Consider the following 12,808-nt stretch of genomic DNA (forward strand, 5'->3'; position numbering starts at 1 on the left):
CTAGTCAGCACGAAAAAAGCAACTATATTTAATACTTAGCATATTTAATCCTATATACAGTGCGGTTTGTCGACTGCATTTTTATAAAATATATACAAGCGAAACACACTTCTAATGAACACAACTATCGACCAGATCTCTTACTTATTTAGCAGCTTTTCCAGATGCTGCACTACCAGCTTCATGTTGGCCTTGTGGGACGACAGTTTGGCAACTTCGCCAGCGATGGCGAACAAAGCTTTTGCCTTGCCTTTCTGGTACTGTTGGACTGCCTTGGCCTGGTTGGCGATAGCCAGCTGGCACAGGTTCTCGATCTCGTCCAGACTGCAGATCTGCTGCAGGTTGTGCAGTTCAATAAGCTGTGATGGGAAGATAATGTGTGTAATCTCATAAATTTGGAATATTGGGCGGAACTTACCTCACTGACTTTCGCTTTGGGGTTATTATTAAGCAGATCAACCAGCTGACGTGCTGCCTGAAGATTTATCAGCTCGGCATGCAAGCTCTTTAATATATCTTTCAAATCATCAGCCTTAATGGAGCTACATTCGGATGAACACAATAAATTAGTAAAATTAATTAGATATTTTACTTCCTATTATTACCAATCCTCCACGTCCAAGTTCAATTTGTTGCAGTAGGTCAACAAATCGTTTATAAGAAAATTGTAAATGACTTTGTTGGGCAAATCACTTAAACTACGGGTAATGCTCAAGAAGTGATCCAGCAGAATGGGTTCGTTCTGGAATAAAATCGAGAAGCGATACAATTACAAATTTTTGTTGACTTAAAAAAAAATTCAGAATACGCACCACTAAAATGATGGCAGTTTCCGCATTTAGGTTGTACTGCTCCACCAAACGTTGCCTCGTATCCTCTGGTAATTCTGGAATTTCCTCGCTTAGAGCAGCCACTGAAAGTAAATCCTCTGTTGAAATTGATCCAGGCTTTAGGTTTACATGAAGGGGTGGTAGATTCGGCTCCGGCATGAATCTGTAATCCTGCAGCACCTCTTTGTCACGCATGGCCACTGTGCGCCGGTTCTCCGCATCCCAGTTGCGAGTCTCATTTGTGATCACACCGCCATTTGCCATAGTTTCCAGCTGTCTATTAATTTCATACGTAATTGCTTGCGAAATGCTTCGAACCGAGCCGATGTTTTTTACTTCGGTGCGGACTCCCAAGGGATCGCCTTCTTGGTGAATGGATATGTTGGCATCCACACGCAGGGCACCCTCTACAATGAAGGGTACTTGGTTAAAAAAAAAGCCGCACAAATCCTTTTTGACTCACCTTCCATTTTACAACTACATGTCTGCAGACGCCTTAGTATCAGTATTAATTCCTTGACCAGCGATGCCGCTTCTTCTCCCGTTTCCAAATCTGGTGCAAAAACCAGCTCCATTAGAGGGAGTCCAGCACGATTGAGGTCAACCAGGCTTCTTTTGAGATAATCATCGTGCAGAGATTTACCACTGTCCTGTTCCAATTGCAACTGCAGTAGTTTGGCGGTCTTGTAGTACACTTTCTTGCCTGGTGTTATCACGGGAAAAGTCATTTTTCCATCATTGGCCAAAGCGGCGCGCTGCTGCGTGATCTGATAGCCATTCTATGGAGGATCAGTTTATTAATAATAAGGCTTAGAATGGTATAAACTGAATTTCGAATCTTACAGGCAAATCTGCATAGAAGTAGTGCTTGCGGTCAAACATGGACACTTCGTTTACCCGACATCCCAAAGCCAGTGATGTCTTAATGCCGGATTCCACGCATTTTCTGTTGAGCACCTGAAAGCAGTGATACAATGTAATGAGGGCGTCTCAAGTGGGAGATCCTAGACTCACTGGCAACGTTCCCGGTATAGAAGCATCAAAATACGCCACCGAAGAGTTAAGTGGTGCTCCAAAGGATGTGCCACTGCCGGAAAAAAGCTTGGACGCACTGGCAATCTGTGCGTGCACCTCCAAGCCCACAACGCTTTTCCATTTCCTGAAATTCAGAGTGTTGGAATAAACCCTTATAATATTACTTCACATAATTACCTCTTGGGAACGTTGGCTAGCTTTGGTTGCGTTGCCAGTCTTCGGATTATTGAGTAATGCATTATTTTAGATCGATTATAAAATTCGCACCGGAATCGGTGAAAAGTTGCGCCAAAACAGCTGATGTTGTTTTGATTGCGGCCAAAGCTGCCGGACATTCACCAGCGGCGTTGCCAGACAAAACCATCGATTGGCTGGCGATAACAGCGCAAGAGGAATATCACAAAAAAATAACCTTTTTCATTTCAAGACAAACATGTAAAAAAATATGAGTTTAGCAGAGGTAAGCATTTTAAATGAGCACTCCACAACCGAAACAATAGTGCAGTGTATCGAACGCAGACGGAATTTCAATGCCAACACTTGTTCTTCAGTTTACAGCGACCAAGACGAGAAAAAGCACACGCAGCTCTGCAAAAGACAACCACGACGACGAGTGAGTGGAGTAGAAGGACCAGGAGCGGAGTAGCAGGAGCAGGAACAGTCGACAGAGGGCGGGCGGAAAAATCAATCATAGCGACAGGAAGCCAATAAAGCCGCCGCCATGGTGATTGAGAAGATCATTGGTGACCTGGAGTCCAACATGACGCTGGAGAACGAGGAGGCCAAGCGCAAGCTTGTGGAGTTGCTATCCCAGAGTGAGTCCTCGCCCGCTACGGTTAATATGCCACCTATTCCAACATACCATTTCCCACAGACAAGGAGCAGTGGGTGGTGAAATTCATGCTAGACTACTTCTTTACAACCGGATCTCAGCGCATTTTGGAGGTACTGGTCAAAGCCCAGGCACCACACGATGGTTACATCTTTGACAAGCTGGACGATTGCCTAAAGCAGTCCCAACACCGAGTGCAGAGCCTCCAGGTGTTCTGCTTCATTGTTCGCCATCACCCTACTTGGCTGTACAAGATTGAGAAACATCGGCTGATCAAAAGTGTTTTCAAGCTGATGACGGTGAGTTTGAAGTTGTTTACAATTTTGTCCGAGTTCAGCATCACTTCCATTTCTCTGGCAGCACGAGAAGGAGATAGTTCCGCTGATGAGCGCCCTGTTGTGCATAATTACTCTGCTGCCGATCATACCGAATTCTGTGCCCAACTTTCTCAACGATCTGTTTGAGGTGTTCGGGCATTTGGCCTCGTGGAAGCTGCAGAATAGCAATAAACTGCCGGACGAGAAGCTCGTCCACCTGCAGTTGGGTCTACAGATGCTGTTTCACCGCCTGTACGGCATGTATCCGTGCAGCTTTATTGCCTATTTAGTGGAGTTCATCAAGCGAGGCAACGGCGGGGGCATCTTCCAGCATACAATCAAGCCGCTGTTGAACACTGTGCGAGTGCATCCCATGCTGGTGACGGCCACGCCAGAGACTGAGGTAAACAATACGCGATGGAAGGAGATGGAGCCGCATGATGTGGTTATGGAGTGCGCCAACCTATCGCTGCCCGTCCTCTTGCCCGAGACGAGCAACGAAGACGGCAGCTATGCGTATCCAATGACGCCTGGATACAGTCGCATGACTTCAAACACCTCGAATACGGACTACAGCTATCAGCTGAGGGAGTTTCAGCAATCGAGAAATGTCTACAACCGCTTCGATTCGTTTGCCTCGGGTGGTGATGTGGGTCCCATTTGGAGTCCGCATAACGAGATTGCCACGACCAGTAGCGGCATACCGCTTACACCCACCACGTCGTTTATTTTGCCACTTCAACCGGCTATGAACTCGCAGCTTATGGTTGGCATGACTGGCTCCTCGCCGCCCGAAGCAGCTGTGGAGGCCACACCGGAGACCACCCCCCTAAAGGATATGCGGGATATCAAGCAGCCGGGACGTGCGGTCAATTCTCATGCTGTGAGAGCAATCTTCGCCGTAAGCCAGCCTTCTTCACCCATGCGCAAGGACCAGCAGAGTCAGTTCAGTTTCCCGGATGTCTCTCGCGAGGCGGAGGAGAGCAGCCACTCATATCTGGAGGTCAACAGAGGAACTGCCTATGACCGTCGCCTGTCGCAGGTCATCCAGGACAGGCATAACGTCGAGCGATCTGTAAACGCACCTTGTCCAAGCAGCCTGCCGGAAATTAACTCCGATTTATCCCTTGTTGGCGGTTCCGTCTATCCATCTGTCAGCCAGGAGGTCGCTGCAGTTTGTGGCGAGTGCAACGAGACGGACCGGAACCTCTGCAGTGTGGGAGGACTTCATATGCCCACCAGCCGATCCATGCACCAGCTGGCAAAGAAGCGCCGCAATCGCATGGCAAGCTACAGTGGAAATGGTTCCTGTGCGGACAGCAGAAGTTCAGCGGCAAAGAAGGCAAGTTGGAGTACTGAGGCAGAGAACCCAATGCGACGAACCAAATCCTGCTCGGCCCTTTCCGGAATGCGGCAGCAGCATCTGGAGGAGAATGATGACGAGGCCGATTGTTCGAGCCAAAGACAGAGAGGGGAGAATGGAAATACGCAAAAGACTGGCAGCCGCTTGCAGAGGAGCGGCCGGAACCTGGCCATTTCGGCGCCCAAGGACCCGGCTAGAAGCTGCACCCATGCCTCCACCCAGACGGTGGAAGGACTGGACAGCGCTCCAGCGCAGTACGAGAATTGGCTTATTGAACTTCTGCTGGAGTGCAAGGAGCAAAGAATCGACTATGAAAGGAACCTTCTGTACCCGCAAGATATTCTGGACGAATACATTAAGCATGCGATCAAGGCCAATGAGACCTTTGACGCCGAGCAAGGTCAACTGATGTGCCTACAGCTGGAATACGAAAGCTACCGTCGATCCATTCACGCAGAGCGCAATCGACGACTCATGGGACGAAGCAGGGACAAGCGCAGCCTGGAAATGGAGCGGGATCGGTTAAGGGAGCAGCTTAAGAACTTCGATGCGAAGAACAAGGATCTGGCAAACAAAATGGATCAGGCCATTCGGTTGGCCAACGAGCGCCAGAACATCCACCAGGAGGAGCTGGGCGAGATGAGGGCTAAGTACCAGCACGAACTGGAGGAAAAGAAGTGCCTGCGGCAGGCTAATGATGACCTGCAGACGCGACTCACCAGCGAATTGGCGCGCCACAAGGAGATGAACTATGAACTGGAGTCTCTGCGCGGTCAGGTCTTCAGTCTGGGAACCGAGCTTCAGCACACCCAGCAGCAGGCGGACATTGGGCTGCAGTGCAAACAGGAGCTGGCACGACTGGAGGCCGAGTTCATTATCATGGGTGAGGTGCAAGTGCGTTGCCGCGACCGTCTGGCTGAGATCGATAACTTCAGGGCCCGCGACGAGGAACTGCAGATGCTACAAGAGAGCAGCAACCTGGAACTGAAGGGTGCTTATTCATTGTTTATATGACACGGATGTTTAATTATTCCGTTTATTTATTTAGATCTGAGGCATAGTCTGGACGAGAAGACATCACAGCTGGAAAGCATGAAGCACAAGATCAGCGACCTGCAGGCCCAGCTGGCCAACAGCGAGAAGGCCATGACGGAGCAAAAGCGACTTCTAAGCACCGTCAAGGATGAGTACGAAGAAAAGTTTAAGGTAGGGCTGAAATTTAAATCGTATACTTATCTCATATAGTTCGGACTTTTAATTTGAATTAAGAGTTATAAATTATAAATTTCGTTGTTCTTGCAGTCCGTGAACAAGAAGTATGACGTGCAGAAGAAGATTATTATGCAGATGGAGGAGAAGCTGATGATGATGATGCAGCAGCCGCAAGGAACAACAGGTCACAACACCTGTTCCCCGGACACGGACAGAACTGGTGAGTGCAAGAGCTGCTTCAAAGCTAAGGAATACTTACTATTGCATACTTCCACAGACATAGCATCATCCATTGAACGCAACTCACCGCTATCCACGTCGCTGGCCTCGAGCGAGAGCTTATCCGCCAGCCTGCGCTCCACGGAGCTGAAGAACCTGCACCAGCTAGTGGACACGCCCTCTATTCCGGATGTGCTGAACAGCCTGGCCGGCGGCGCTCAGTTCGAGGACGGAGTGCGTCTGCCGGCCGTGGATTTGGCCTCCTCGGCCAGCACCGCCAGTGCCATCAACATCGTGCCGCACGCCTTGGACTTGCCGTCGACCTCCGGCGGCATCGGTCACACGCTCACCCACCCACATCCGCATCCGCACCTGCACCTGCAGCAGCAGCAACAGGATCAACTGCAGTAGCAGCAGCAGACGCAGTTTGTAAAAACAAATAAGAACTAGCTTTCCTTCGCTAAACAAATGTCTATTGGGAAAACCCGCACAGAAAATTTACAAAAAAAAGTTATTGGTTCTTCATATTTTCATATTCAGTTCAAAACTATAACTAAGGTTTAATAAATCGCTGACTCCACGCAATAATTATAAAGGTTATACAAAATATTAATGTTTGAAATTTTAACTTGTTTAGCACATTGCAATTTGTTGTAAAAAATGGTTTTGATACGAGGCAATAAGTAAGACGCGCATTCATATTATAATAAACATTTGATTAAGATCAGCAAGCATAAAAGCATTGTTTTATTTTACTTAATAAAGAACATACCATTGGTTATATAACAACCGCCAAACATTTAAATTTTTGGCTAAGAGAGCAAACAAAAACATAAACAAACCGAGCGACATTGCCAGCTGAAAGAAAGTGAGCAGTGTGGCAACCTCAAAGGCAACAGCTGAGCGGAAGCAACAATAATATAGCAAGAAGAAGCAGGAAAGAAACGCCTACTAAATCAGATCATTAAAATCCGAAAACTTAATAATACATTAAAATGCTATCCCAATACATGGAGGAGTTTGAACAGGTGAGCTCACATGACATGTGGGATGGATTTTGGTCTAAATATATTAATCATAACCAACAGGAACCCTTTGAGGTGGGCGAGTTCATAGAACGCCTTACTTGGCGCACCAACAATGAACTCCAGAATAGCGAGGAATTTCATCCTGTGGCCCTGCACGATACCTTCATCCAAACCATTAAGGACCTGAAGATCCTGCAGGAGAAGCAACAGAGCAAGTGCGAACGGCTAGAGGAGTCGCTGCGCCAGGAGAAGGAGTCGCACGCCAAAAAGATTGCCAAGCTCCAAGAACGCCACCAAACCGCCATTGATGTGTTCGGCCAGCTGGACGAAAAAATCAATTCGGTGGCCGGCAAGATCATGCACCTGGGCGAGCAGTTGGAGAATGTGAACACTCCACGCAGTCGTTCAGTGGAGGCCCAGAAGTTACTTAATTTTATGTCCGAGTTTTTGGCCGCTGGCCCTGTAATTGTCAACGATATTTTTGCGGATGCCACAAGATTAAGTGAGGCCGCAGATGTGATACAAAAGCTCTACGCTATCTCGCAGGATCTGCCGCCCGGAAACTTTGCGGAATCCAAAAGAAAAATAGAAAAGAAATACGATGAAGTCGAGCGGCGGTTGATCGAAGAGTTTGCCACCGCCCAGAAGAGCGAGGACATCGAGCGCATGAAGACACTGGCCCAGATCCTGTCCCAGTTCAAGGGTTACGCCCAGTGTGTAGACGCATACATCGAGCAGAGCCAAATGCAACCGTACAGCGGCAAAGACATCTTTATAGGCATTGTACCGCTGTGCAAGCATCACTACGAGATTATCCAGAAGGTGTTTGCCAATCCGCAGCAGGTTATGTCCAAGTTCATACTTAACATCTATCAACTGAAGCTACACCAGTACGCCATGACTAAGTTGGAGGACAAAAAAGACGAGGAGAAATATCTTCGCACCCTTTATGAGTTATACTCGCGGTGAGTCATTCAGAAGTTACGTTAAATTTCTAAATTTGCAATTACTTTCATTTCACAACAACATTGCAGCACACTAAAATTGTCAACAGATCTTCAAATCTACATGTCCACGATCGACGACGACTTGTTACAGAAGCTAACACAGCAGATTTTTATGAAGCATTTGGCCGGCTACGCCGAAATGGAGACCAAATGCCTCACAGCCAAATGTTCTACAGAGCTGGAAAAGTTCTATGCCAGCAAGAAACACCAGAAGACTGCAACCACTAAGGGTTTTCGGCGAAACATGGAGGTGCTGATAGCCACGCGGGCTAACATAAATATTGCTGCCATCGAGGACTACGGCGGGGAGACGTTCCTGTCTGAGGAGCTGGCCATCAACATGCTGCAGGAGGCCAAGGCGTCGCTTAAGCGCTGTCGTCTGCTGTCCAACGAGACCGAGCTACCAGGCAATGCTATAAAGCTGAACGATATCCTTCTCCGTTTCTTGATGCACGAGCACGTAGATTACGCACTGGAGTTGGGTCTGCAGGCAGTGCCACTGGCCGAGGGCAGGGTCTTTCCCCAGCTCTACTTCTTTGATGTGGTGCAAAAGACGAACATCATAGTCCATCTACTGGACAAGCTGTGCCACACATCTGTCATACCCTGTGTGAGGTATGTTGGGACTTTGTTAATTTACATTTTATAGAATGTATAATGTATTCTTTTCTAGTAATACGCCCAAATACTCGGACTATGTGTTCAAAAAGCGTATTCTGATGGAGCAAATCGAGACCAAGCTGGACCAGGGTCTGGATCGCTCCATTAGCGCTGTTATTGGCTGGGTCAAGGTATATTTGCAATATGAACAAAAGAAAACGGACTACAAGCCGGAAACCGATGTGGATACAATATCTTCAGCGGTAAGATATAAATTTAGTTAATTCTAGCTTATATTAGCTTAAAAATGTTTATTTTTCTTTTTTAGGCGTGCTTGCAAGTCGTTCAGAGTCTGCAGCCAGTGATTGTGCAGATTAAAAAATGTGTTGATGGAGAGAATTTGCAGAATGTTCTCACAGAATTTGGAACTCGGCTGCACCGAGTGATCTACGATCACCTGCAGACCATGCAGTTCAACACGGCTGGCGCCATGTGTGCCATCTGCGACGTAAACGAGTATCGCAAGTGCATCCGCGAGCTGGATAGTCCGCTGGTTACGCAGCTGTTTGACATACTGCATGCATTGTGCAATTTACTACTTGTTAAGCCCCAAAACCTTCAAGAAGTTTGCACGGGCGACACTCTGGTAAGTGTGCGGTGCCTTTGATTTCGAGCGATAGTCTTACGTTACCATCTGTATCCACCCTACTCTATTTAGAATTATCTGGACAAGTCGGTGGTGCGGCAATTCATTCAGCTGCGCACTGATTTCAGGATCATCAAGAACACCAACTATCTGAAGGGTATTATTGAGTGAGGAGTTCGACGTCCAGAATGATTCACATTCCAAAATTTTCCACCTTCGCTGTCTACGGATTAAATTGATTTATTAAAGGGGACATTATCTAATGATATTTAATTATGGTTTGCCATGTTCTTTAACTTTCAATTAAAGTCAAGTGGCTGGTTACTTTTATCAATACATCGCCCGAGTCACTTGATTTACTTTCGTGTATTTATAGGCGCGACTCACACGCGTGCCCGCCGCCCAACCACCCACTCCCAAACCCACACACGCCTCCAACTACGTCACGGACTTCCCGTTTGGAAATCTTCAAAGTGATTCGCTGACCTTATCAGTTGGAGCTGAAGCGAAAGTCAGCGTTATTTGCTCCGATCGGCTTCCAGTCAATAAATCAAAGTTTATTGCCTTGGCGTCCGCGAATTATTTATTTATTTACGTTTGCCCGGAGAGTACCAGCACTCCAATCGAAGAGAGGCCGGCTACTTTTGCTGGGACCCACTATTCTTGGTGTCAGTCACCCAATAGCCACCAAGCAAATCGTATCGCCAAAAAAAAACGTTGCCAGCCCGTGATCCTGATTAACGAATTGCTTTGTTATTGTTATTGACATTTGTTATTTGCACACCTACGCAAAATTCGTTTCGTCGATATTCTAATCATACCGCGATCAAGATCTCAAACAGTCGATTAAACCATGCGCGGCGCCCTAATGGATTACTATCTAAAAATACTCTTGGTTATTTGCGCTGCCCACGAATTGGCCGGCGGAACGCTCAAGTCTACCAGGGATGCTGTTTACAAAAAATATCTTTCCCTAAGATCTTTGCCCTTCGAGGACTGTGGTAAGTATATCTCAGGATCAGTGCTTTTCGGTGGGTCGATTCATACAACGTATAAAATCAATTGATTTCCACAGGGGAAAAAAACGGTAAGAAAATACCTCGAGCAGTTTTCTTATACACCATGGTTTTGTAAAGGTATGCATTCGAAAAGAAACCTTAAAAAAATATTAGAATTAGAAGTCATTCAACAAAAATGTAGTTTTTCGGTAAAAATCGACCTACCGAAGTATACTTTAAAGGAATTACTTCCGCAACACCCATCTTTGGGAATTTTAATGAATCAAATTTTGTGCAAAGTAATTCCGATTAGATCTCTACCAAGTATATTGTAAATTTCACAGGGCGCAATCTGACAAAAGAGAAAACGATATAACAGAGTTCCTCGACTATCAAATACCCCTTACTCAGCTTTAGGGAGTCCGAGCAAAGGATTGAATCTCGCAATCTTACAATTCAATCAATATCGAGATTAAATATATATTTATTTTTAAAACGAAGTATGGAAATACCAAAAAACGAATCTAGTATACCTTTTACTCTACGAGTAACGAATATATATAACACTCATAAAGGGTAATTCCCCGATAGTAGCGCCTTTAACTTTGCTATATACTATATTGTGACATGATAAATCTAGTTTATGATACATTACCATAATGAATCAATCGAAAAATACAATCAGATTTTAATTTGAAAGTGGGTTAGATAGATGGGCGTAATAAACGTAAGAAGTGATATTCCAATGACATCAACAAAAAACCCGAATATAGTTACTTGTTTCCAATTTTTCATTATCAACAGAATATAAAATTAGATTTACGCCGTTCACTTTGGAGTCAAGGAAAAGGAAATTCTATTTTTAACTATTTTTAATTACCTAGCTTATTTGATTTTAGGGCATTAAACCTTCGTTAACTAGTTTTAGTTGCCCAGAGCACGAGCTATTAATTGTATTTTGGTTTTTACGATGTTTGATTAAATGGAGTATTTATGGACTGTGAACAGTAAATATATGATTTATGTTCTAGATTTGAGGAACTGTAAACAAACAGATATGACGCCCTTATGGGGGATTACCTTATGACGCTGATAGACAGGCGAACGCCCACTTTGGGGGGACAGTAATCAATTAAGAGCCAAGTTAATTGGGCGTTGTAATCTAATGCTGAACACAGTTCATTTTTGAATGATAGAAACTGTTTAACGGCCTTGAGAAGTGCACTTGGTCATAGATTATAGATTATTCAGAAATGCGTATATAGTATGTATAGGCGATCGTCTGTGTGGATCGCAGATAATTCGGCTTAGTTGCTGGGAAAGTTTTTCACTAAAGTTTTTAATTTGTTGCCAGGTGTTAGTTATATGGGTGAATGAATGGCATGTACTATGTCACGTAACCAAATCCATTCAGGATAGAATGCCCAACCTATAGATCGCATCCTTATTATGTTTAAAGGAATAATTACGAACTATTTTGGCATAAGATCTTAAGCTTAAAGATACATATCTTCTGGTTTTAAGTACATACCTTTTAAATCTGTTTCCTTTGCCGCTTTCAGGTTCTTTGTACCAGGTCAGCTACCTGGACATCGAGAGCTGTACGACACTGCCCTGCTCCATGGCCCGGAACGCGACCATTAAGGTTACTGTGCGCTTCGATGATAATGGTATGTAGGTGCTCCGCTGATAAGAGCAGATCCGTGCATTCGAAATTGGGATTTCTCAGATTCGCTAGATTCGCGTTCTGAGCAAAAGTCAGTCGGAAATAAAAATAGATCTGGTGCGGGCGAAGAATTGCGATCAGGTGAATGGCGGATGTTCGGGTGGGGCAAGGTGTTTGGAACCCCCTGAGTTACCTGAATATGCGTGCTCAAATGATGGTGGTAATAATGATAAGCTGGTGAAGATTGTGTATCTACAAAAACTGGCCGAATTTGCTGCTGCTGCTACTACTGTTTACTTCAATGCACTTCGATTGCAGCCTAGGCGCCGCCCCAAACTCGATCCATAAATAATAAATTAAACGCCTAATGGTATTTTGATGAATCAGCAGAAATGGAGACGAAATCGAAACGATTGATCTCAGCACGAATCGAACATTTGGAGTACTAATTCGCGATAGGGGGCTGAAACGAAGATTGGCCAAACATTCAGATTGAAGAGAGCATGCAAAACATTTTCAGATAATTGGACTAGAGTTTCAGCTTTGATAAAAAAAAACGTACAGCCAAGCCAAAATAATAGTAATGGTATAATTGGATTATGTTATAGTAAAACTTATTATTGTATCTTATTTACAGGCAATGGCGTCAGCTTTCTGAAGCACGAAGTCCGATGGGTGTTTAACTACATCAAGACCCAGGCGGCCATAACTCCCGATCCTTGCGACGGAGATCATGGATGCATAGAGAGCGCGAGTGATGGAAAGGCCTATTGGGCCAATATCTTTGTGAACGAAACTTTGCCGGTGGTAAGTAAATAACCCTAAGAGTAAACTGTATAATTCACCATTAATATTCATTTATACATATTTCGAAATAAATATTTAACATTATTTCTCTCTGTGTTCCAGATGAAAGGCAGCATGTTGTGGGAATCCAAGGATGCGAACGATCAGAACCTAATCTGTTTCCAGGTTCCCGTTGTAATCACAGTGTAAATGTGTAATCACGAAAATAAAGTAATTGGTGCATGCAAATCAACAGACCAGTGCGTTTG

At 45.2% G+C, this 12,808-nt stretch overlaps 4 protein-coding genes across 4 annotated transcripts; 3 read left to right on the plus strand and 1 right to left on the minus strand.

The window, feature by feature from the left end:
- Nucleotides 1-4: 4 nt before the first annotated feature.
- Nucleotides 5-2,176, minus strand: LOC117143685 (glutamyl-tRNA(Gln) amidotransferase subunit B, mitochondrial). Its single transcript, XM_033308471.1, has 8 exons — nt 2,043-2,176; nt 1,845-1,989; nt 1,674-1,787; nt 1,294-1,609; nt 813-1,237; nt 606-742; nt 419-542; nt 5-359 (listed from the first exon to the last, which is right to left on the minus strand). The coding sequence occupies exons 1-8, from the start codon at nt 2,102-2,104 to the stop codon at nt 141-143; spliced, it is 1,542 nt and encodes a 513-aa protein (XP_033164362.1). The 5' UTR covers nt 2,105-2,176; the 3' UTR covers nt 5-140.
- Nucleotides 2,177-2,215: 39 nt separating this feature from the next.
- On the plus strand, nt 2,216-6,415 carry LOC117143683 (hamartin). Its single transcript, XM_033308468.1, has 7 exons — nt 2,216-2,325; nt 2,417-2,680; nt 2,740-2,996; nt 3,058-5,368; nt 5,426-5,583; nt 5,680-5,809; nt 5,867-6,415. Exons 2-7 carry the CDS (start codon nt 2,587-2,589, stop codon nt 6,217-6,219), a joined length of 3,303 nt encoding a protein of 1,100 aa, XP_033164359.1. The 5' UTR covers nt 2,216-2,325; nt 2,417-2,586; the 3' UTR covers nt 6,220-6,415.
- A 306-nt stretch (nt 6,416-6,721) lies between these two features.
- Nucleotides 6,722-9,357, plus strand: LOC117143993 (exocyst complex component 5). The gene is made up of 6 exons (XM_033308940.1): nt 6,722-6,836; nt 6,897-7,801; nt 7,871-8,458; nt 8,517-8,706; nt 8,772-9,089; nt 9,162-9,357. Exons 1-6 carry the CDS (start codon nt 6,804-6,806, stop codon nt 9,258-9,260), a joined length of 2,133 nt encoding a protein of 710 aa, XP_033164831.1. The 5' UTR covers nt 6,722-6,803; the 3' UTR covers nt 9,261-9,357.
- Nucleotides 9,358-9,521: 164 nt separating this feature from the next.
- LOC117143994 (NPC intracellular cholesterol transporter 2) lies at nt 9,522-12,794 on the plus strand. The gene is made up of 4 exons (XM_033308941.1): nt 9,522-10,090; nt 11,650-11,757; nt 12,391-12,560; nt 12,663-12,794. Exons 1-4 carry the CDS (start codon nt 9,943-9,945, stop codon nt 12,747-12,749), a joined length of 513 nt encoding a protein of 170 aa, XP_033164832.1. The 5' UTR covers nt 9,522-9,942; the 3' UTR covers nt 12,750-12,794.
- Nucleotides 12,795-12,808: the final 14 nt, after the last annotated feature.

Source organism: Drosophila mauritiana, chromosome 3R (assembly GCF_004382145.1).
Source record: "Drosophila mauritiana strain mau12 chromosome 3R, ASM438214v1, whole genome shotgun sequence".
Lineage (NCBI taxonomy): Eukaryota > Metazoa > Arthropoda > Insecta > Diptera > Drosophilidae > Drosophila > Drosophila mauritiana.